Source organism: Grampus griseus (genome assembly GCF_964374135.1).
Source record: "Grampus griseus genome assembly, chromosome: 9".
NCBI classification, from domain to species: domain Eukaryota; kingdom Metazoa; phylum Chordata; class Mammalia; order Artiodactyla; family Delphinidae; genus Grampus; species Grampus griseus.
The window spans coordinates 85327377-85353698 of NC_139003.1; the positions used below are offsets into that span (position 1 = coordinate 85327377).

General features: G+C 38.3%; 1 protein-coding gene across 1 annotated transcript in view; it reads right to left on the reverse strand.

The window, feature by feature from the left end:
- CCDC146 (coiled-coil domain containing 146) overlaps positions 1-23052 on the reverse strand; it is a gene marked incomplete at both ends in the record, with an annotated part of 109301 nt that extends 86249 nt beyond the window's left edge. The window contains one exon of the mRNA XM_082661540.1: positions 22894-23052. Within this exon, the coding sequence (XP_082517666.1) occupies positions 22894-23052 (159 nt within the window). The remainder of the gene's footprint in view (positions 1-22893) is intronic.
- Between the last annotated feature and the right edge of the window lie 3270 nt (positions 23053-26322).

Here is a 26322-nt window from a genome sequence, read left to right on the forward strand (position 1 = left end):
TTTGTAAAATAATTTTTATATATTTACTCTTGGCTGAAAACTTGCATAATGTTTACCTAACTAGACAATATCTTTGACTCTGTGAAGACTTTAATGAGTACTATTTCATTAACAGGAAGACAGAGCCAAACACAGGAACACCATTATCTTATTTCCCTCTAGAATACTGTTGACACATTTGAAATACAGAAGTTTCAGTTTCATTTTGCAGCGTTCAACTCCTCTCCCCTTTTTTCCATCATTCTTGTTGCTGTTCTGGTTTAGCCCTCATCATCCTCTTAGGATAATGCAAGCCCTTCCTAATAGTGACCTGTGCCCCCAGTTTGAATCTATTCCAATCCATCCTCCATATCACTGCCACAGGGATTATTCAAAAATACAATTCTGATCATGTTATTTTCCTGCTTAAAACCTGTCAACAGCTCCTCATTTTGTATATGATAAAATCCAGCAAATAAGCCCCTTCGTGAACCGATTTCTGCCTACCCTTTCAGTGTCCTTTCTGCCACTACTCACACTCCTGCCAAACTGAATGCCTTGTTGTTCTAGTACAAACCATATTCTCTCATATTTTCATTACTTTGTGTTACTGTTCCCTTGGTCTAGATAGAATGGCATCCTTGACCCCCACTGAGTTTTGTCTTATTATCCGTAATTAAGAGCAGGGACTCAGCAGCCAGACTAACTAGATATGAATTTCAGCTCCATTATTTGCAAGCTGTGTGAAAACAGGCAAAATCACTTAATCTCATTGTTCTTTGGTTCCTTCAATTATAAAACTGGGATAACAGTAGAATAGAGTTATTGAGACGATTAAATGAGATAGCATATGCAAAGCACCTAGAACATACATATCTATTATCATCATCATCATCATCCTAAATAATTATCTTTCCTGATGACATCAGGAGGGGTTTGGTGCCTTGTCTCTTTGGTCCTATACCGTCCTATATATTCCTTATTATATATTACATTATTCCATAATCGTCTAGGTTCTACCCTAAAATCAATCTGTTAGGCTAGGATGTAAAGGAAATTTAAGACAAGAGTGTTATTACTCAAAGTGGTTCATGAATATGTTACCATAGATGAAGAGCTATAGTCTAAAGAAGCCAGAGTTACAACTGGGGAAGGAGTAGGTACCACCAAGTCTGAGGATCTGGGAGATTGTGAATGCGGTTTAGAAGTGATTGACTTCAGGGGAGGAGACGGCAAGACAGGATCACATATACTATAGCATTGCATACATAAGAATGACAAACTTTTAGAAGGGGTTCTAGGAACATGCCTCTGGGTATATATCATGCAGAGGAGTATGGTTGTACTAGGCCAGACAGTGATTGTTCTACCTGGCTGAGTTCCTAAAGAAAAAAGTAGTTTTTCATACTTATACCATATTGCAAATTTGAAATTAATTTTAATCATACCAAATGCATAAATGCTTTAATTTTTTTTAAATTATAGCTTAGACTAAAGACCCCTTTGCAAACCACCTTCAATTCCAATGTCCTCCCTCTCCCCAGAGGTAACAAGAGAGTTGGCTGAATCCAAACTCGAATTTCATTCTGTGCATTACCAATTTGCAATGTTTACTGAAGCATAGCTCTGCCAGGTTTCTTTTGTTTATTGATTGGGAAGAGTTGGAAGTGAGAATAGGAGTGAGGGAAATTGGGGGTACTTGGAGAGCTCAGAGTCCCCTGAATTCCCAAATGCGTGACAGCCTGCGTGACTCCTTGGAGTGGTCCCTCCCCCACATTAGATAGAGGGCTTCTTGCTGAAGGCACTGTTGTCTTCTTTCCTGAGGGAGTAATCTTTCAAAAAAAATTTTAATACAGTTTTTAAAGGTGACTTTCCATTTACAGTCATTACAAACTATTGGCTATACTGCCCATGTTACACAGTACATCCTTGGGTCTATCTTATACCCAATAGTTTGTACCTCCTGCTCTCCCACCCCTATATCCCCCTCCTCCCTCCCCACTGGTAATCACTAGTTTGTTCTCTATGTCTGTGAGTCTGCTTCTTTTTGTTATATTCACTATTTTGTTGTATTTTCTCGATTCCACATAAAAGTGATACCATTTAGTATTTATCTTTCTCTGTCTGGCTTGTTTCACTTAGCATAATGCCCTCCAAGTCCATCCATGTTACTGCAAATGACAAAATTTCATTCTTTTTTATGGCTGAGTAATATTCCATTGTATATATATACCACATCTTCTTTATCCATTCATCTGTTGATGGACACTTAGCTTGCTTCCATATCTTGGCAATTGTAAATAATGCCACCATGAACGTTGGGGTGCATGTATCTTGACAACTACATGTAAAAGAATGAAATTAGAACATTCTCTATCAAATGGATCAAAGACCTAAATGTAAGATTGGATACTATAAAACTTGTAGAGGAAAACATAGTCAGAACACTCTGACATAAATAGCAGCAATATTTTTTTGAATTTGTCTCCTAAAGTAGAGGAAATAAAAGCAAAAATAAACAAATGGGACCTAATTAAACTTAAGTTTTGCACAGCAAAGGAAACCATTGAGGGCTTCCCTGATGACGCAGTGGTTAAGAATCCGCCTGCCAATGCAGGGGACACGGGTTTGAACCCCAGTCCGGGAAGATCCCACATGCCGCAGAGCAACTAGGCCCAGGCGCCACAACTACTGAGCCTGCGCTCTAGAGCCCATGCTCCGCAACAAGAGAAGCCACCACAATGAGAAGCCCGTGCACCGCAACGAAGAGTAGACCCAGCTCGCCACAACTAGAGAAAGCCCACGTGCAGAAACGAAGACCCAATGCAGCCAAAAATAAATAAATAAAAATAAATACATTAAAAAAAAAAGAAACCATTGGAAAAAGACAACCTACTGAATGGGAGAAAATATTTGCAAATGATATGACCAGTAAAGGATTAATATCCAACATATATAAACAGCTCATACAACTCAACATCAACAGAACAAACTACCCAATCAAAAAATGGGGAGAAGACTTGAATAGACATTTTTCCAAAGAGGAAATGCAAATGGCTGGCCAACAGGCACGTGAAAAGATGCTCAGCATCACTAATCATCTGGGAAATGCAAATCAAAACCAAATAAGATATCACCTCACACCTGTCAGAACGGCTATCATCCAAAAGAACAGAAACAACAAATGTTGGCGAGGGTGTGGAGAAAAGGGAACCCTTGTGCACTGTTGATGGGAATGTAAACTGGTGCAGCCACTGTGGAAAACAGTATGGAGATTTTTCAAAAAACTAAAAATAGAACTATCATATGGCCCAGGAATTCCACTCCTGGGTATATATCTGAAAAAAACAAAAACACTCATTCTGAGGGAGTGATCTTAATTCTCCTTTACGCTCCTCCATCCCACTTCTCAGCATCCCCAGATCTGTAACCAGGGCAAGACGTGCCCTCTGGTCAATTATAAAGTCAAACTGGCAGAGAAGTCTTTATACAACTTTGCTAATTTATATCAGCAGAAAGCTGGGGGATATGCATAAAGACAGATTTTGAGGTTTTGCTTGACTAAAGAAGAAAAAACAGAATTTCATATGTGACCGAGTTCATTGATATAGGTATATTTACCAGAAATTCTGAATTCAATGGGCTAGTTTGGGCAGATGTGTTTGGTTCCAGTAGTTTGATTATTTAACACCTACCTAAAGCAGAAACTAACACACCATTGTAAAGCAATTATACTCCAATAAAGATGTTAAAAAAAAACACCTACCTAGCTTCAACAGCAGCTTGTATTAACTAAAGTTGAGAAGCCAAAAATGTCTTGGAATTAAAAGATTTATGAAGACAGAAATGTTAGAGTGGAGTTTGCTGTCATTCATTTAAAAGGTATTTATTGAGAGTATATGATGTGGTCTTCAAGGAAGACCAAAACAGACAAGACCCCTATACTCAGGGAGTTTATATTTAATCAGAAGAGATGAATAAATAAACAATATATGATAAATGCCATGAAAAATTAAGCAGGGTAAGGAGAGATAAGGAGTATCAGAGGAAAGGTGCTATTTTATACAGGTGGTCTGGGGAGACCTCTCTGTGGAGGTGACATTGGAACAGAGATTTGAAGATACAGGAGGACAAGCCAGGCAGATATCCGGGAGAAGTATGCTCCAGGCAAAGGGAGCATCAGGTGCAAAGGTGCTTGGCACGTTCTAGGGTCAGCAAGGAGGCTGGAAAAGCAGACAGTCTCGGGTGGGAGGGGTTTAGGAGATGAGGTCAGAGAGAGCTTGGGGAGTTGGGGTTACATAAGAAATGCGGGTGGGGCTGCCAGATCATCTAGACCTTGTGAGTCATGGTGAGGATTTTGCCTTTTACTCAGAGTAGGTAAGAGCCGTAAGGGTTTTGATTACAGAAGGTACATGATTTCATCCAGTTTTAAAAGCGGAGAATAGACTGTTGAGAGACAAGATTGAAGCATGAACACCAGTTTGATGGTATTTGCAATAACCTTGGAGAGTGACGGTGGTTGCAGTGAACTGGATCTTTAAGATAAAGGGGTGGACAGTGGAAAGATTTAGAGTTATCGCAGAAAAGTACGGGATTTTAGCCTGAGCAACTTGAAGGACGGAGCCACTGTTGACTGAGATGGGGAAGAACTGCGCGGGGGAGCTGTCTGGAAAGTGTGTGGGCGGGCGGGTAAGGGGTGGGGACCCGCAGTTTTGAATCTTCTCAGTTCAAATATCTATAAGACATCCAAGTGGATGGCATTTGGATGTTAGTGTGATGTTCAGGGAAGACCTCTAGGTCGCTAGAATATAGATGGTAATGAATCTGTGGGACTAGATGAAATAACCTAGTAAATAGGTGTACGTGGGGCAAACGCTTTCACAGAAGGGGTTGGAGATAGGGAGGAACCAGCACAGTCGTATCCCATCCACCCACCTTGTAAATGTGTCATTTGAGAAGTCCCAGGGTTGCTTCCTTATGAAGAGGGCAGAGATTTCTTCCTACTGGAACAGGTACTTTCTCTGGATTATTTGAGATTTGGATGTGCTTTTCCTTGCTTCTCTCAGCCACACTATTTTGTTGGGTTACTAGATGTCTTAGAAGCCATTATGTTACTCTACTATGGATTTCTGCAAATCATTGCTTTTGACTTAAGCAGTCACTTCACAGTGAAGGGAGGGAGCGATGACATACTGAAGTCTCAGATAGTGCATCTTCTGGGAGACACCAGCTTGTGAGGGTGGAGGGTTGTCACGCACGATACAGTGTGTGCATGTGCGTGTGTGTGTATGTGTGTACGTGTGCATATAGCAAAAGAAATATGAACTAGGCCATAGACCAAAAAACATTCTTTGTTAACAGTGTAATGCCCAAGTTTGAGGAATCATGTATGGACATTTTAAATCATTAGAGCACTAGTTTGCTATGATTATAAACCTTTAGTTACGCAGAGACTGGTTTTACTCCTTTTCTCTATTTTTAAGACATTAATGATCTTAAAACTTGCTTCTTTCACAAACATTCTCCAATAGCTATCCAAATTAGAGGTAACCTAAGTCTTGTATTTCTAATAGCTTTCAAAGAGCTTACACTGGAATGGCTATCAATAAATATGACTCGGAATTTTCACTTATGTTGGGTCCAGCTGCAGGTAGAAATGAGAGTAGTTCTCTGCGTATGGGTAGGTTCCCCTTGTGGTGTGTTGATGCATGTACATGCACACACACACACACACACACACACGAATACCCCACATGTACATATATAATATACATTCATGCTTATATATGGTATTTGTAACACATCTGCTATAGCACACAAGGAAACCTGCCCACTGAAATAAAATAGACATGTAGCTCTTACATGTAGTCAAAAGTCAATACAACAAAAATCACACTTGGCCAATAGCTAACTTATTTTAAGCAATGTTATATAAAATAGATTGTCATAAAATAGAACTTCAGGCGGTTTAATTCCCTATAACAAATTCTGTGCTGTTAGTGCACCTGTGTCCCAGGGGTAAACCAAAATTAAAACCATGATCTAGATAACTGGTGATCAGCATCTTCCTAGGCTTCACACAGTAACGCAAAATGATCTTTATTATTTTTTTATTTTGATGTAATCCAACTTATCTATTTTCACTTTTGTGTCTTGTGGTTTTGGTGTCAAATCCTAGGAATCATTGCCAAACCCAACATCATGAAGCTTTTGTTTTTTGGGGGTTTTTTTGTGGCTGTGTGTGGGCTTTCTCTAGTTGAGGTGAGCGGGGGCTACTCTTCGTTGCGGTGCACAGGCTTCTCATCGCGGTGGCTTCTCTTGTTGCGGAGCACAGGCTCTAGGGCGCAGTCTTCAGTAGTTGTGGCTTGCGTGCTCTAGAGCGCAGGCTCACTCAGTAGTTGTGGTGCACGGGCTTATTGCTCCTCAGCATGTGGGATCTTCCCGGACCAGGGCTCGAACTTGTGTCCGCTGCATTGGCAGGCGGATTCTTAACCACTGTACCACCAGGGAAGCCCGATCTTTATTATTTTATTAGCCATTTTCAGAATGAAATCTGCACTGTAATGCTTAGAATATATATTCTTCTTTTGAAAGCAAAAAATCACATTTTAAAATAGACAGCTTTTTTTGTTTTAGCCCCTTAAAATAGCTATTACATTTATCTTTATTATCTTAATCCAATAAATATTTATCATTTGCCTACTATGTGTATAGCATGGTGTGACGTGCTTATTAAATTATTTTGAATAAGATCTTTTCCAAATAATAACTTTCTAAACTCTCAAAATATAAGTTTAATCTCTAGCATTCAAGACTTCCTCTGAGTGGGACTTCCCTGGTGGCGCAGTGGTTGGGAGTCTGCCTGCCAATGCAGTGGACACAAGTTCGAGCCCTGGTCCGGGAAGATCCCACATGCTGTGGAGCAACTAAGCCCGTGTGCCACAACTGCTGAGCCTGTGCTCTAGAGCCCACAGGCTACAACTACTGAGCCTGCACATTGCAGCTACTGAAGCCCACACGCCTAGAGCCTGTGCTCTAGAGCCCACAGGCTACAACTACTGAGCCTGCACATTGCAGCTACTGAAGCCCACACGCCTAGAGCCTGTGCTCTGCAACAAGAGAAGCCACCGCAATGAGAAGCCTGTGCACCGCAACCAAGAGTAGCCCCTGCTCGTCTCAACTAGAGAGAGCCCGTGTGCAGCAACGAAGACCCAACGCAGCCAAAAATACATAAATAAATTAATTAATTTAAAAAAAGATTTTCTCTGAGTGATTAAGGATGACACTGTTTAAGATGAATTGCTTCTCTATTCCAAAAGCCCTCATACAAAAGTTCAGCATATTTGGAATCATATAGAATCTGAAAACTTGCTCACTTTCTATCTCTGGAAATTGGTTTTCTCATCTTCTACAAGAGGCAAGTAATTTGTGCTTATGTTGTGAAAGTTTATCAGAGAAGGGGCCACAAAACTATTTGCCTACATTTATTTCCCATTCAGTAATGAGTATCATAAGTTTTTTCAGTTAATCCAAGTAACCTGTTTTAATTTTTGTTTAGCGATTCTGCTTCTGAATACTCATAATGATAAGCAGCTGTCCCTTGCCGAGTGCCAACCATGTGCTGGACACTTTCCTAGGAGCATTTCCAATGATATCTCTGTTGCTGAGGGTAGTGCCACAATAAGGAGGTAAAGACTTTACACCACTAAAGTCTTCCTTGAGGAAAACAAAGAAACAAACAACCTCTGTTATCTACAAACTCTGTATCATGTGTGGGCCATTATCCATTTTCAGCTTTCCTGGCTTTCTTGGTGTTTTTCTCATGAAATGGACTAATTTTCTCTGATAAATAACCTGTGGAAATTCCATGGTAAAGTACATACATTGTAAACCTCAGTATCACCCCTGCTCTGATTTTCTGTGTGAATCTACAAAGTGGAAGATGATTCCAATTAAATCGTAATTTAAGGTGAAACATCTCTTTTGTATCTTAACAAAAACAATTACATGATATTCTGTTGATGGAAGATTTTTTTTAAAAGAATTTATTTTCAAGGGTGTTAATGTCCCTACTTAACCTAGTGGTTAAAAATTATTTATTTTCTGTAGCTAAGTCAGAATTTATAACAATTCTGGCAGAAAAGGCAGGCAAGTTTCTGTTCTCTCCAAACACTGTTTTACTTCCATGGTTACATGGCAGGATTCACCAGGAAAACATTCCCCTTAACTACAAAGCATTTTGTAAGTTCTTTGGGAGCCAAAAGATTTCTCATGTAAACACCAAAGTTCTTATTTTCATTATATAAAATTTCATTATATAAAATAATTCCTTAAAAATGCAAATATCATTTATAAATGAATGGTGCTGCCGATGGTGACTTTTAAAATTTCTATCCTATAACAAGTAAAATTTTTGTCTTTATCTGATCAAGCAAATGATTAAAAATCTAGAGCGGTTTATGGGTATATCATGGGTAGTTATGGAAGTTGAATGGTTACATAAGTTACAGTCTTTATGGTATGGTATTTATGGGGTTGGTGTTTAACAGGCTGAACCGCTATAGTAGAGGTTCTTGAACTGTGTCCCCAGCGACCCTAAGGTTCTGTAGACATATTTCATGAAGGTTAAAGGAAGTGGGATAGGGGGAGATGCCTGGAGAATGTATGCTGCATGAAGCACTGTTCACCTCGAATAGTTCTGCTTTTATATCTTGGATTTTGAGGCTTCATCTTCAATTTCACTTAAAAGATTTTGTTCTGTTTTCAAAAAATATTTGAAAATCACTGCCTCCCCATTGCATATCCCTTGCTCAGTCAGCAAAAATAAAACTGAAATAGATGTACAATGGCTCTAACGTGTTATGATATTTCTTTTTAGAATTTTATTTTATTTTATTAATTAATTTATTTTTGGCCGCGTTGGGTCCTTGTTGGTGCGCGCAGGCTTTCTCTAGTTGCAGCGAGCGGGGGCTACTCTTCATTGCGGTGCGTGGGCTTCTCATTGCAGTGGCTCCTCTTGTTATGGAGAACGGGCTCTAGGCACGTGGGCTTTAGTAGTTGTGGCACGAGGGCTCAGTAGTTGTGGCTCATGGGCTCTAGAGCGCAGGCTCAGTAGTTGTGGCACACGGGCTTAGTTGCTCTGTGGCATGTGGGATCTTCCTGGACCAGGGCTCGGACCCGTATTCCCTGCATTGGCAGGCGGATTCTTAACCACTGAGCCACCAGGGAAGTCCCAGATATTTCTAACTTTAAACATTTAAGTATCTGAGAATTTAGGTGGACTTGATGCGGAAAATGCATTCAGAAACTCAGAAGAAATTTCTCCTCTTTAAGTGTGCCGTGTAAAGTAGTGATTCAGTAGTGTGATTCTTCTGGTGGAGGACGTTACTAATTACTATGTACATCTATTCCTTTGCAAGTGGCATGGCTACACATGTTACAGTGCACTAAGAGTTGGCAAGGAATATCAAGAAGAATAGCAAAGGCTTCGTGCTTTCAAAGTTCCTAAAGCTACTATAGATTAGCTTAAAAAACAGGGAAGAAATAATAAGTGGCATATGGTACAAGCACTATGCAGGGAAGTTACAGCAACAGAAGTGTTCCCATTTTGTCAAGGAAGTGGCATGCTTTAAGAAGGTGGGGTCTGAGCTGTCCTGGAAAAACTGCATAGAGTTCTGAAGCACTGAAGTGTGGAAAGCACTCCTAGGCTGTGTAGAGGATGAGCAAAAGCAGGTTGGAAAATCAGGAGCTAGTTAGGAAAACAATGATAGGTCTAATGTGGCTGGAGCATAAGGTATATATAGCAGAGAACAGTAAAAAAAATTTAAAGAGAAGAAAGAAATGGGTGATCAGATTGTAGAGGGATTTGACTATAAGTTCAAGCAAGTGATATTTAATCCTTATGTTAATGCAAGAAAAAAATCAAATCTAAGTGCCTACAATCTCCCCCAGCCACCTATTGATTGTTCAGTTCTGTGCCTTGGACCTGAGGTGATGATGGGATACTGGGTGGGGAGGAAAACTGGAAGGAACTCTAAAGACTGTTTTATAAAATAATGAAATGGCCAAAGATATCAAGGAGAAGAGGGGTGTAGATAGAAAGGGGGAAAAACCTGCCTGGGGATGGGAAAAAATGTTTCCGGGGAAGTTTTTAAAGAGGGGGTCAAGTTGGGTGTGTGTGGGAGAGGAATCTGCTTTGATGAGGAATTTTAGGAAGTTTTGCCGCATGATGCGCTGTGGAACTCCCTCCTCTCTTCCTGAAGGAACCTTCAGTATAGTCACGTTGCTTTCCACAGGTTTCTGGAGGCAGATCTGTGTTTCCTTTGGCTGTGCTGAGAAGGGTTTTAGGGTGGAAGAGAGATGACTCCCTTTTATTCAGTTCACAAACTATCTACACAGAGCATGGGGGTTTCCCCAGCGCCCCAGGGGGACTGGAGCTGTGGTGCTGGTGGTGACAGGATATGTGAAGGGGAGAGAATGGGGAGCGACCTTCACCTCTGCATCCTTCACTTCTATATCCACCACATCCAACTCTGTTTTACATATTGTGCTGCTGTGTATGATTTTTACTGGAAAAAAAGTGATAAAAGCAGTTTAAAAAGAGGATGAAAATCACGATGGTAGACAGTGAGGTACCCTTGAAGGTGAGAAATGTACTATTAGTGTAAAATGAGGCTCAGAGAACTTACATGGCTTTCTGAAGTCTGTATGGCTAGTACATGCAGAGCAAGGACTACAACCCATTTTTACTGAACCACTCTTCCACTCCCCACAACCTCCCACCAATCAGAGATTTTCTTTCCAAACCATTAGTATTTAACATAGTTTGAGCCTGTCCATTCTTAGATGTAGTCTCTATAGACAGCAAAATTCCTGTCTTCTTAATCTGAGGTTGATGTCTGGTAATGCTTGTACCCCCTTAATTCATATCTCTGATGCCACCCAGGTATACTTGTTTGCCTACACCTAGGTATGCATGGGCTGGGAATATGTAAAGAACATTTGCCTCAGAAGATAATGGACTTGGCATGAGGTTCTAAGCTTCCCATCATCTCCTCTCCATTTCCCCTTATACCAACATACATGCCAGATAGAATAAAGGTTAAAATATGGTGACTCAAACTATCAATGTACTAGGAGAAAACACAGGAAACAATTTATGTATCAGAGTGCCAAAGGTCTTCTTAAGTAGGACCTAGAATCGTGAAGTTGTAAAAGAAAAGATCAGTAAATTTAAGCACATAAAAAATAAACTGCCACATGGAGAAAAGCCACCTTAAGCAAACCCAAAAGAAATCCAAAATCCGAGAGAAAGAGTTTGCAATGCATATTATACACAAAGGCCTACTTTCTGTATGTATAAAGAGTATCTATGAATCTCTAAGAAAAACCACACAATAAAAAACAAAGGAAAAAAGGACGTGAACAAAATTTACGAAAAAAAGAAAGTACAAATAGGTCTCTACATTAACCATGCTTCCAGCTTCTGTAAGGTTGATGCTTTAGCATCTGCCCTACACGCCTATGCCAGATACGCCTTGTTCAAAACCACCTGATAATATGCCTGAGTCACCTTGCCTCCTTCATTGTCCTCCTCGCCCACCTTGACAAGAGTCCTCCTCCTGGGAGGAGGACAACTTTCCAAATGGAAACCAACCAATCCAGAGTCCACACCCTTAGCCATCTCGTTTATTAGGTCCTCACACTCTGGTCAACTATACAACTGCCCTCATCATCCCAATGCCAGGTGCCAAACAACTAGGGACATCTCCTATGCCCCAGAGCCTGCTGAAATTATTCAAACTAGCCAATCCTAAGCTGCTTACTCTGCCTCATCCATTCCTTCCCAGGGAAACAACAATAAAGGCTCTTGCCCACTGTTCTGCCCTCTCCCTCTGCCTCCTGACCCACCTGGTGCTTCCCCCCATGACATGGCATGCCTCCTTCTTTTAGGAACTGTGAGTAATAGACTATCATTCCAGTGGCAATTGTCTCCTGACCTGTTGGCCTTCCTATACTTCACATTTTCTATTAATACACTATATTTTATTTATCTATCTATCTATTTATTTATTGGCTGAACCCCGAGGCTTGCGGGATCTCAGTTCCCCGACCAGGGATTGAACCCGGGCCACAGCAGTGAAAGCACCAGATCCTAACCACTAGACCACCAGGGACTCCCAATACACTATATTTTAAAACAATCTTAAACATATAAAAAGATGCTCCACTCCACTCATTTTAACATAAAGGTAAATAAAGACTATTATGAGATAACCTTTTCCCCCAACAGAGTGACAAAAGTTGAAAAGTCAGACAGAGCACAGTAAAGAGACATTTATTGTTGAGGGGAACATAAATTATTACAACCTTTATGGAGAGCACCTTAGCAGTAAAAATGTCTTTTTAAATACACAAACTCATGATCTGGTAATTCCACTTCAAAAGTATTGAAAGTAGGATCTCAAAGAGATACTTGTACACTATGTTCATAGCAGCATTATTTATAATAGCCAAGAGGTGGGAGCAACCCAAGTGTCCACTGACAGCTAAACAGATAAACAAAATGTGGTATGTACATACAATGGAATATTATTGTCTTAAAAAGGAGGGAAATCCTGTCACATGGTACAACATGGATGCATCTTGAAGACATTATGCTAAGTAAAATAAGCCAGTCACAAAAGACGATGTATTGTAAACTATGAGGTATCTAAGAGTAGTCAGATTCATAGAAACAAAGTAGAATGTGGTGGCCAGGAGCTGGGAGGAGGGGGAAATGAGAAGGTGTTTAATCGATAGAGAGTTTCAGTTTTGTGAGATGAAAAATTCTGGAAATTGGGTGCAGAACAAGGTGAATATACTTAGCACTACTGAACCGTACATTTAAAAATGGTCAAGGGGCTTCCCTGGTAGCGCAGTGGTTGAGAGTCTGCCTGCCGATGCAGGGGACGCGGGTTCGTGCCCCGGTCTGGGAGGATCCCACATGCCGCGGAGCGGCTGGACCCGTGAGCCATGGCCGCTGAGCCTACGCGTCCGGAGCTTGTGCTCCGCAACGGGAGAGGCCACAGCAGTGAGAGGCCCGCATGCGGCTAAAAAAAAAAAAGGTCAAGACGGTATATTCTATGTTATGTCTATTTTTCCACAATTAAAAAAAATTTTTTAAACAAACCCATTGATCCAGCAATCCCACTATTAGGAATTTGTCCTTTCTTTAAATTTTTGAAATTCTTTTAGTTCAGGGGCTGTCTTCTTTACTTTAATATTCCACATTGTACTGGTACAGTTCTTTTTTTGAGGGTTTTCAGTAAACATTTATTGGAGGTAAATTCTACTGACTTAAAATATGCTCATTTTTTAAAATAAGAAGGTGTACTAGTGTTAATATTTGGAACTGGGTAATTTTCTAAAATAATGCCAATATTTAAGATTTTTTATAGAAAATAGTTACACATTTGATTAAATCTAAGACATCATTGAATATATGACACACCATTATTTTATGTTCTATGGAGATAGGAAAAAAATACTGTCAAATTATGACAAAATGCTTTTTTATCACTTGAATTTTTATTTTACACTCATTGAGTTTTTTAAATTAATTTTTATTGGAGTATAGTTGCTTTACAATGTTGTGTTAGTTTCTCCTGTACAGCAAAGTGTATCAGCTATATGTTTACATATATCCCCTCTTTTTTGGGATAGGAATATGTCCTTTTAATATAATTATTTCAGTGTGAAATGAGGCACGCCTAAGGTTACTAACTCTATCATTGTCTGTAAGAGCAGAAGATCAGAAATAATCCAAATATCTTATAATAGGGATTTGATTAAAGTATGCTCCACCGTGCATTGAAATACCATGGAAACATTAAAAAGAACATAACAGTTGCGTGTATATGTGAAAAAAGCAAGTACGTATATTATACTACCACTTGCTTGTCTGTGCGTAGACTTCTGCAAGGCTATATAGGAGACTGTTAATGATGGTTGCCTCTGGGGAAGGGGACAGCGGACTGGGGGATGGGGTGACAGGCTGACTTACTTTTCACTATGTACAATTCTGCACCTTTGAATTTTGTACTCCAGTAAGTCCCCTACATAGGAACCTTCACGTTGCAAACGTTCAAAGATGCGAACGTGCATTCACATGTCCAGTCACATAAGTTAGTTCACACGTCTGGTGTATATTGTCACATGCATGCATCCTCTACAAGTGGTTGTGCTTTTGTGTACTTTACTGTACAGTACTGTATTGAGTACAGTAGTACAGTATCTTTATTTCAAGCCCAGGATGTCCAGAAGCAAGCGTAAAAGCAGTGATATATAGCCAATTGTGTTAGTTGGGTACCTAGGCAAACTTTGTTGGACTTACAAACAAATTGGACTTACGAAGTCGCTCTTGGTACAGAACTCATTTGAATGTAGAGGACTTACTGTACTGCATATTTTATGTATTAGAAAATAGTTAAAAAGAAAAAAATACTAACCTCATGGCTGAAAAAACTTTAATCCCTGGCTCTCTGATATTCTATTCTTTAACTTCCTAGTCTGGCTTGTATCTTACTACTTGACCACTGAGACCCTGATCTTGTTTGCCTAGTGAAGACTGTAATGACTGCTTTGTTTCAGCAGACTTTTCTGGTGTTCACTACTGCTGACTCATTTACTGCTGTTACCTGTAGATGCAGTTGCTGAATAGCCAAATTCCCAACCCTACTCCCCTCTGCTTTATTTCCCCAAAATCTCCCCAACAGATAAGAGTACCATCTCCCCATCCACCTATATAACATAGATTTTAATCAAAAAAGCATTATTTATTTTAATCCTTAAGCTTCCATCTTCAGTGACTAATATATTCAAATAGTTCTTGGGTTACTAAAGGTACTTTGTTTCTCAAGATGTACATTCTCTACTGAGAAACACAAGCTATCAAAACCCGACTTACTTTCTCTCTCAAGAACTTTCTTTCTCAGAGGAAAAACAGTACCATTAAGTATTTCTCCTAATCCTTATTTTAGAAAGCAACATCTGTTCACAGTGACTATTAAAAAAAAAAAAACAGCATCCGAGTTTAGAGTATTATTTTAAATATTTATATCAACTTGTTACAATAGTAGCTAAAAAAAACAGTGAAAAATAAAAAGGTAATTAAAACTTTATTAAGTATATAATTAAAATAAACACACGAGCATGCATGCACACACAAACTAGGTTCTCATTATGTCAATAAAGGAATCAAAAAAAGAAGGGGAAATCAGGAAGCATTAACCACACAGATGAAGGAACACATGCGGCCGAGGGTAGAGCTGCTCCCCGCTGCATTTGCCTCTGGTCCCAAGCCTGGAGTCTGACGTGTGGTGGATGCTCAGGAAGGATTTTCAAAATGAGTAGGAGATAAGCTCAGAGACAGGAGGCAGAAGAACTGCCAAGTCCTCTCTAGCCCCAATTTTCAACACTCTCTGACTCCCATTTAACACTGATCATGTGTTCAGATAGCAGAGTTTTTTGTGACAACACCCCCAGATTCCTGGCCAGAATCATCTTGCAGGTGCCAAGGGTGAGGATATCCTAACATGGGGCCTTCTTTTCTCTTATCCTGAGTTCTTGTACAGTGTACGATTTTTACTGATTGAATTTAGGGGTGCTAATCTACTTTGCAAAGTGGAATATGGCTTCTATGCCTGTAATCCTGATATAAATGTATATCCTGATATAAATATATATCCTGATATAAATCTCCAACTTTTGTAAATAGATATGAGCCATGTCAATACACCAAACGTTTAAGTGTATGCCAGGCATGACCCACGGTCTTCTTCCACATGGAAAGATTTTAAAATTTCCACCTTACTGTCAAAGTAAAAAAATAAAATAAGACCCTTTATGGGAAAAATGGAACCTATCTGTATTGTTTAATAAATTATCAGTCTGTTTAAAGTTTCTTGACAGCCAAACAAAATCTTGAAGAATTATTCTTGTAAGCCTGCCTCAATGTCTGAAAAGTGAAAACATGCCAACAATAACAAGACTTGTGGAAATATTTTAAAAAGAAATTTAGCAGTTTTTAAATGCCTATTCTCTAAGTACAGCTATTAGTGAGGTGTGATAACTAAGAAAGGATAGGGAAACTGAAGAGAAATATTTAAATAGAGAGTTAAAATATTTATCTTTATTTTTTCTTTTAATATACAGTTTACTTAAAAAGTCAATTTGTAAAACCCTAAAATAGCAGTGTTTAAATGTGTGAATGTCAAGTGAAGAATGTCAGGTGAAATGTGTGTCAGGCTAGGAGACAGGAGACTGGGTTCCAGGCCTGGCTCTGCATCTGCCTAGCTGTGCAAACCAGGGCAAGTCTCAATCTTTCAGAACCTTTCAGGTGGAAATAATGATATCTCAAACTTCGTTATGAAATCATTATGAAAATTAAATTATATACTTGAAACTACCTTGACTCCTTGAGGATGGGAATCTTACACTTTCATCTTTGTAACCAGTTACTTGATTAATTAATTCATGTATGAAAGAAATAGAAAACATTTTCAATCTCTGAAAAACATTTTAAATTTCATTACAGATTATTTCAAGAAACTCATCAGTAACTCTATAGAAGATCCAATCTTGAAAATGAAGGAAGCTTTAGTAGCATCAGAAAATCACCAAGTTTTCAGAAATTAATTTAAAATTTTTATTAAAAATTCCAAAAATATATTTAATCTGTTACCAGCCTTAAGAGATCAAAATTAATAAAAAATAAGAAAGTGTCATTTGAACATGTGAATATCCCCCCCCCAAAAAAAGAGATAATATTAAAGGTAGGGAATTAGGTAAACAATGGCAACATCTTTTCATAAATATGCAGTGGTAGACTGTGCTGTTAAATACACGTAAGAAGCAATTTGCATTCCTTTCAGAAAAGCAGTCTGAATACCAAGAACCTGCTATGTCTATATCTTCAGCCCAGGGACTTCCCTGGTAAGCCTGAGATTCACATATTGGACACTCCCCTCAGACCATTGCTTATTCTGAATTCTCTGTCACTTATAGTACCATAATCCAGCCACTTTCCTAAATCAGAAATCCAAACATCAATTTAGACTTTTTCCTCTCCCTCACCCCGTCCCCATCCATTCAGACACTAAATCCAGCATTTTATACTTCCTTACTATCTCTCCTATATGTATTCTATCCTTTTTTCCATGGCCGTTGCTTGGTTCAGTCTCTCTTCACATCTTCTCTTGATCACTGAAATGGTATTCCAGTTGGTGATATGGTGGGAATGGAAAACAGATGAATTTAATAGATATTTAAGAGAGAAAATAAACTGACAGCATACAGGAGGAGAATTAGGTTTGGGAGGAGAGTAATAAATTTAATTCTGAGCATGTTTAGTTGGAGGTAACTTGGGGGTCATCCAGGTGAAGACATTCCAAGTATATGCATGTATAGGTGTGGGCAAAGCTTAAGATAAGAAAAGTAGGTTCATAGTGGACCCCACAGATATGGACAAAATATCCCCTCTCATATCCTACTGCCTCTGAAAAGCTTTTTTCCAGATCATCTCAACCCACGGTGATTGTTCCTTCCATTCAGTTCTAATTACAATTTTGGCACCTCCAGGCTCTCAACGATCCATTGCCTTTTGTTGATATTTAACATGTCAAGTTTCTTATTTCCCAAATTAAGCTTCTAAAGAACAGTACCCTTTTATATGCTTTATGCCTGTGAATGTCCATGCGTCTAGCACTGTGCAGCACACAGGACGTGCTCAAAACAAAGGAGGAGCTGAAAGGATAAATTTGAGTAAATTTCAGTCACTTTAATAATAATGGTAATAAACATCTCCTAGCACAGAGCCTGGCACATAGTGGGTGCTGAATTAGTATCTGTTAAACGGATTAAGACTTAATGTCTCCCACTGCTCTTCAAAAACTTCTTGCTATCTCAGTTCTTTTCCCATTGGACGTGAAACTAAAACTTGAACACAAATATATTGATTACACATTTTTAAGGAGTCCAAAAGTTGATAGTTTTATATAGAAGCTGTTTCAGTGAAAAGGTCACATGTCAACAAGCCTAATCCATCTTCATCTACACACCCACAATGCTTGCATACCCCACACTCTACTTTCAACAGAATTTCGTATTCTGTACAGAGTCACACTTTTACTTCCTTAGTGTTTCCCTCCAGTGTTCACACTGTCCCTTGTGCCTCCCAAATGTTCCTGTGCTACCTTTTCTCTACCCCTGGGTTAAGTCAGGTCAAAGACTTAACAATGACTGGCACAAAAATTATTTTCAGGAAATGAAGACAAGGGAGGAGCTGACGCATTCTGGTGAAAATTAAAAGAGCCAAAAGTCTTAGGCAAGATAATTTCATGTTTTGATTTTGGCTCTTGGCATTAAGACAAGGATGACTTTATGGCGCCCACGTTTTGGAAAAGTTCAACATCTGACACACTGACATTTGACAACCAAGGTCACCCTTAGAAATCAGAGCTACTTTACATAACCATGTACAGTTTAAAAGTAGAAATCCTGACTTAGGGAATACCATGAAAGCTATAACTTACATTAAGCCTGAATGTGCAACAGACATGAGCTTTGAACAAAGAGACATATGCTATTTGTTAAAAGAATGATTTTTAAATACTAAATATTTACTGCTTGTCTCTGTGCAAGGTCTTGAGCCAGGTGCTGTGTAGGATATACATAAAATCACACATGACCCTTGCCATGGTATTAGATGAAAACAGTTACATATTGCCCATCAGAGTGTATATCTTGGTATAATCTTTTTGGAAAGCCATTTGAAGGTATCAACTAAAGCTGAATATAAACCTAAACTATGACACAGGAACCCCACTCCTAGGTAAACACCCAAGATAAATGAATTCATAAGTATAAGGCATGCACAAGAATGATCATGGCACCTTATTCATAATCATCCAAACAGGAAACAACCCAAATCTCTAAATCAAATAGAATGGACAAGAAAATTATGATATATTTACACAAAAGAACACTATATAGCAATTTTTAAATATTGAACTAAGGCACACATGGTACTATGAATAAATTTCACAGATTCAGTGTTTACCAAAAGGAGCCAGACACAATGGAAAACATACTGTATGATTCCATTCATATGATTTTTGAAAAGAGGCAAAACTAATACATAGTGATAAGTCAGAATAGGTCTAACTTTGGTGGGAGAAATGACTGGGAAGAGTCTCAAGGGACACCACTGGGTTGCAGGAAATATATTTTCATCTGAGTGGGAATATGGCAGGAATGAAGAAGAGATAAATTCAAGAAATACTTAATGGAGATATTTTACCCTCAAACTGGTAAAGAGAATGCAGGAGGAGAATTAGGATTGGGAGAATGATGAATTTAATTCTGAACACGTTGGTTACTGGCATATGTAAAAAAAAAACTGCTGGACCCTGAGTATTTGCGAGGTTTACTGTGTATATGTTATACCTTAGCAAAAAAAATTTTTTAATAAAAGTTTTCAACGGGACAAGAAAAGTCTGTGGAGTGCCAGCCCTCATAATTAGGCAGCAATGGAAGAGTTGGGGAGCAGGTGTCCAGAATTAACCCACACAGTCCATTGATGTGACTTAGTTCCCAAGCCCCACTTTGAACATTAATCCCAAAGTGTGAATTTAACACAGTGTAGTTCATACCCTGTTAAGTCTTATTGTTTAATGTGATCATATCAGTGAGAAATTAAATTTTCTATGCAAAATATTATGTGATGAGAAGATATTCAATAAATATCTGTTAATGATCTTGTATCGAGTGAAAGGTATAGCCTACAAATGCTGTAAGAGTAGACAGGTTGGAGAAAACACTGTGAACTGACTGCACAGGCAGTTTTTTGAAGGAGGTGGGAACTGAGCCAGATTCTAAGAGGTTAGGAATAGATGCAGGGGTTTCAAAGTGTGGCCTATACAAGTGTTTGATCTGATTTTTTCAGTTGGAGTAGCACAGTCTTTCAAGAGGCAACGTAAGTAGGAAGATTGTGGACAGCCACGACCTTGTATCATGCTTTGTGAATGTGTGCCAGTTTCCTAGCCATCTGAGTATGGGAGAGTCCATGCTAAGGGGAGTAACATAAGCAGAAGATCATGAAGACCTAAGTAAATTATTAGATTACAAAAATAGTTTGGGCCCAAATCGCAGAGTGCCATAAATACTGAACACATTCTGTAGGCAATATTAGATGACAGCATGACATCCATGTTTTACAACTCAATAGTGCTGGACCAACTGTGTGACTACCATTAACAACAATAAATGCTATAAGCAGCATCTTGTTCTTTCAGTGTGATGCCAAGCACCTGGGCCTTTGGAAGTGGATTTCTGACAGCTTTCTTTCAGAACTCTTGCTATTCTGCAGATTCAGCTTCTGTTTAGGCAACTGAAGGAGGATAGCTTTTACATAGTACGTTAAAAAAATTCTAAGACTCGCGAATCTTAGAGGAATGTTAAAAGAGTTAGAATAAAAAGCTATAGATGCCAATAGGAACAATCTCAGGGGTGTTTATTATGGAAACAAAGTTGTTTGAAGCCAATAATTCATTCTGCAAGATTTTGCTGGCTAAAGGAAGAATTCTCCGGCAGTAAAATTACTGGTGTAATTACTACTCAAAATGGGAGGACCATTCTTTCACCGTATAATCTAAGTTATCTAGTTTATTAGGGGCTGGTCATATTCAATGATTAATAGCTATAATTTGTGCATACGTTGAGTATTGAGAGATTCTTGAAATATTTAATGAATTGTTACATTGAAGATCAATATGCAAGAGAAGTTGTCCTAAGTTCTCCTTTGACTTTACAAGTCAAATCTTCCATGTTTCTTTATCTGTGGCTTAAAAAATTTGACTATAATTTTTATTGTTAGCATAACCTTTGGTAGAAATAAACTGTACCTTTATTTGATATAATTATTAAAGGTAGTGGTATAAAAGTAGAAATACTATTGCAAAGCTGGATATATGATGGATTTTAACAGAAATAGAGAATGCTGATCATTTGAAAATATTAATACTAGAGATATGAGCTCATCGTTCTAAATATATCGAGATACGTATAGAAATAGATATAAATTTGTGTGGATAAATATATTTATGCACCTATTTCCCAGCTCTGAGAGCGCTGAGAAGCAATGACAGACCAATAGCAATGAACACAGCCAGCACTGAGATCTTAGTTTTCAAATATCATTCTCCACTAAAATAGGAACCAAGGATCCTTTGAGAAATGGCTGATCCTAGAGTTGGAGCAAAGAAAATGCAAGATGAATCTGGACCATATTCTATGACAGAAAGTTAAAAGGTACACAAAGAATCATAGGAGCATGTCAAAAGTAAGCCTTCCTGAAAGGGTGTACACTGGCCAAATCTGGGACAACTGAAGCATCAGAATGAATAATGGCAATAATGGATTATAGCTCACTGAGTAGAATAAGAACTCATGAGTCCACCCTGATGGATGGATGGATGGATGGATAGACAGATAGAAAGAAAAGAAGAGAAAGTTCTACCTTATAGTAGGAAGACAACTAATAAATGTAGAAAAAATGATGGAATGAGAAAATTGCCATTTGGCAACCATTGTAATCATAATTAATTTGGGCAAGAATCATCAAGAGATGTAAAACTAGTAGGTGAAAATTTTAGAAGGAATAGGATACTCAAATAGCCTCAGAGTATCTCCTCGTAGGTGCTTATCAATTTCAAGAAGAAAAGTAATAACTTTATAGGAGAGAAAGCTAGAAGTCACCACCTTAACCAAGTGATCAATGCTGAAAACATGAGTAATGGGACAAACTGATATCATGTGTCCCGGATATGAGGTTTATATGTATATATAAAACAAAAGCTCAGACTTCCCTGGTGGCGCAGTGGTTGAGAGTCCGCCTGCCGATGCCGGGGACACGAGTTCGTGCCCCAGTCTGGGAGGATCCCACATGCCGCGGAGCAGCTGGGCCCGTGAGCCATGGCCGCTGAGCCTGCGCATCCGGAGCCTGTGCTCCGGAACGGGAGAGGCCACAACAGTGAGAGGCCCGCGTACCGCAAAAAAAAAAAAAAAAAAAAAAGCTCAACAATAGTTGTAGCAATTGTTTAAAATATTTACACCAAGAAAATATTTGGGCGAGGATTTAGTATTGCTTCTTGGTTTTAAGTAAAATCTGATTTTGCCCAAAGACTTTTTTAAGCTTATTTTTATTATGACTATCAAGTTTCTTAGATGTTTTATTCAGTTATATTCACATAAGGTTAAGAGTCCAGAATTCAAATGTCCCCTAAATCATTTTCTAAAGTACAGCTCTCAAGCGTGACAGATTGCATATGTGGTCAGTTACTGTTAAAGAAAAACTCTCCTCATATATGGGTATTTCCTAAATGTTCCTCATTTTTTAAAAAGTCAGACAAAAATCTAACAAAAATCAGATTCCCCTTTTTGCTTCTCTGCTAATAGGAAACAGCATGTTTCTGTGCTGTACTGCAGTAACTACATTTGGTTAGGTAAATGTATATTCTCTCTATCATTATGTGACAAGATATTTTATCTTCATTTTATGGATGTAAATGTAATGTATCCAGTAATGAAAGAAATCATTTACCAACATACAGAATATACTTAAGTGGCTGCATATATGCAAATATTTATTATGCCTTAAAAGTATCAGAACCTACACTGCTGCATTAGTCCAGGAGTATACCATAGGCTTTTGGAAGAGAATGTAGGGGCTGTTTTATTTTAAAGTGCTTCAAACAGTACATATTGCCTACAGGTTACAAATAATAAATTATTTTTATAATGATATTAACTTCATCTGAATTTTTAAGTGGATAGTGAGACAAGTCTTACTGTAGTAATATATAAATATATATGTACCTCATGCAGACAAATGAAAGCTGGAGTTGTAGATACATCAACGAATCGCTCATCTCGGATGTTAATCGTGGGTGCTACAGCATAAATGGGGTCTTCTTGATCCTTTTCACCTTTCTCCTCTTCCTCTTCTTGTTCTGTGTCTGTGGTACTGTCTTCCATTTTTCACAATTCTAAAATAAAATCATTCCATATTCAGCTATTTAGGGATGTCTTCAGTTATGGTAAAATTAATGGAAAATAATAAAAGCAAGCAAAGCAACTAGAGTAATCTATTCAATGAAATTATAGGTCAGAAAAGTTAGCTACAGTCACATTATTATAAAAGACTGCCTTTTTGTAAAGATACTCTCCAATGATGCATTCAAAGCAATAATTCTAATTTTAAAGAGACTATTACTGTATTAATTGGAAAAAATTATGTAACTAGAATATAAGCTCCATGAAGGCAGAAAAGAAACCTAATTTTGTTTATGGAGCATTGTAGTAGGCACTCAATTACTATTCATGGATTGGGTTAATAAAAAGAAGCTTCATCCTTAAAATATAACACAAAGTTAATTCAAATTAATTTGGGAAACATAAAAACCAACACCCTGTGGTGCCACATACTGCCTGAGGCATGCATCTGCACACTAGGCTGCCAGGCTAATTGCTCCATACCCACACTGCCTGCTACCCGCGCAGCTCATGCCTATAGGCTTGTGTGCATTGCCAACTGGCCTGTCTGTGCTGCTCATGTGTGTGCTCAGTTGTCCCATCAGACTTCACTTCCAAAGCATAAGCTCAAAAATAAAATTACTAAGGATTTCAAGATGGTGACACCAGAGCATTAAGCCAAGTGCAGGCCCTTCCGAGAGTGGATCCCTTTTTCTTTTTTTTTGGCAGCACCATGAGGCATGTGGGATCTTAGTTCCCTGACCAGGGATCGAACCCAGGCCCCTTATTGGGAGGACAGAGTCTTAACCACTGAACTGCCAGGGAAGTCCTGAGCGGGTCCTTTTTTGACTGCACAGGTCACACACCTTTGATGCCAGCCCTGTGTATTGGCCATCGGTTTGCTCATGTAGTCAAGTGGACCCAGAGTAGTTTCTAAAAGGTCCCCTGTCTTGGCTGGCAAGGTCTCTATTGGCTCATTTGGGTGGCATTGGGATGGTTACCCTTCTAACAGAGAACTGGTAAGAGGTCTCCATTGCATAAGAGAATGCCAATGTAATCTCTTTTGATCTCTGATATATGTGAATCTGCACAGAACAGAAGAGCGTACTTACTTTCTTCTCTTGCTGGAGAGGATAACTCCAACTGTCATAATTTTTTTTTTTTGCTTAAAAATTTTTTTAAAAATTTATTATACAATTTTTAAAGGTTACTTTCTACTTACAGTTATTACAAAATATTGGCTATATTCCCTGTGCTGTATAATACATCCTTGAGCCTATCTTACACCCAATAATTTGTACCTCCCCACTGGTAACCATTAGTTTGTTCTCTATATCTGTGAGTCTGCTTCTTTTATGTTTATTCACTAGTTTGTTATATTTTTTAGAGTCCACATATAAGTGATATCATACAGTATTTATCTTTCTCTGTTTGACTTATTTCACTTAGCATAATGCCCTCCAAGTCCATCCATGTTGCCGCAAATAGCAAAATTTCTTTCTTTTTTATGGCTGAGTAGTATCCCATGTGTGTATACATACAACATCTTCTTTATCCATTCATCTGTTGGTGGACACTTAGGTTGTTTCCATATCTTGGCAATTGTAAATAGTGCTCCTATGAACAGTGGTGTGCATGTATCTTTTTGAATTAGAGTTTTTGGCTTTTTGGGGATATATACACGTGGAATTGCCTGGTCATATGGTAGTTCTATTTTTAGTTTTTTGAGGAACCTCCATACTGTTGTCCACAATGGCTGCACCAATTTACACTCCCATTAAGAGTGTATAAGGGTTCCTTTTTCTCAACATCCTTGCCAACATTTGTTACTTGTGGTCTTTTTGATGATAGCCATTCTGACAGATGAGGTGATAACTCATTGTGGTTTAGATTTGCATTTTCCTGATGATTAGTGATGTTGAGCATCTTTTTATGTGCCTGTTGGCTGGCCATCTGCATTTCCTCTTTGGAAAAATGTCTATTCAGGTCTTCTGCCCATTTTTTTGATTGGGTTGTTTGTTTTTTGATGTTCAGTTGTATAAGCTGTTTATATTTGTTCGATCTCAATCCCTTATTGGTCATATAATTTGCAAATATTTTCTCACATTCAGTAGGTTGTCTTTTCATTTTGTTGATGGTTTCCTTTGCTGTGCAAAAGCTTTTAAGTTTAATTAGCTCCCATTTGTTTATTTTTGCTTTTATTTCCTTTACTTTTGGAGAGGGACCCAAAAATATACTGCTATTTATGTCCAAGAGTGTTCTGCCTATGTACTTTTAAGGTTTTGTTGAACACGTATCACCTCTCATATCTATTTTATCAGATTAGCTACTCTTTGATGATAGGGATCCCCATTCTTTTAATATGGAAAATATGTTCTGAGATATGAATCCAGAAGTGCTGGTAGGCTCTTATTCCTGAATTTATTAAAGTGGCCACAGGCATATCATTGATTCATTATGTTTCTTTTCTCCTCTCTAAAATGGGAATAACTAATTTTTCTGTTTCATAAAAAAATATGCATATTAGATGTGATAATGCGTCTGGACTTCTAGCTTCCACTCTGCTATCTCCAGTTTTCTGCCAAAGCCATAAATTACACTTGCACTTGTCTTCCTCCTCTGCTACAAAAACACTTCATAGGTGGCAGCGTGTACTCCTATCAGGAGGCACCGCATGTCAGATCGTCTTTCTTTATATGATATTAATAGTCATTGATTTTGTTTGGACTTCCCCTCCTTTAACATACATGTTTTTAATGCCATAAAGCAGTCTTTTAATAGAACCTATTATTATTAAGGCACCACAACACTTTACATTGGGCAAATAATCACAATTTCTTGTTTAAATCTTCAGGGAGTTGAAAATGGTTTGGTGATATATCTAGATTTATTTGTGTTAATAATCTAAAACGTGTGTCCAATCCATGGATGAAAGATGTTAAGGGCTTTTCCAGGAAAATAGTTTCTTCAAAACATTAGATCATATCTGTCATTTTCAGCTTTTTCTTTAAGAAATATTTCACACGTAACCATAGAAACTTCGACAAATATCAATTCGTGAGTAATTTTGTTTTATCTAAACCCTTTCACTTCCCCTCTCCACTCTCCATATTATTTTGAAGCAAAACCTAGACATCTAGACTGAATAATATATCCTGAAGAATTTCATAATAATATATAGAGATAGTTCTCATTCCATTTCACAGCTCCATAGTACCCCATTGCATAGATGTGCCACAAACTGTTCAAATAATCCCCTGTTTATAAATATAT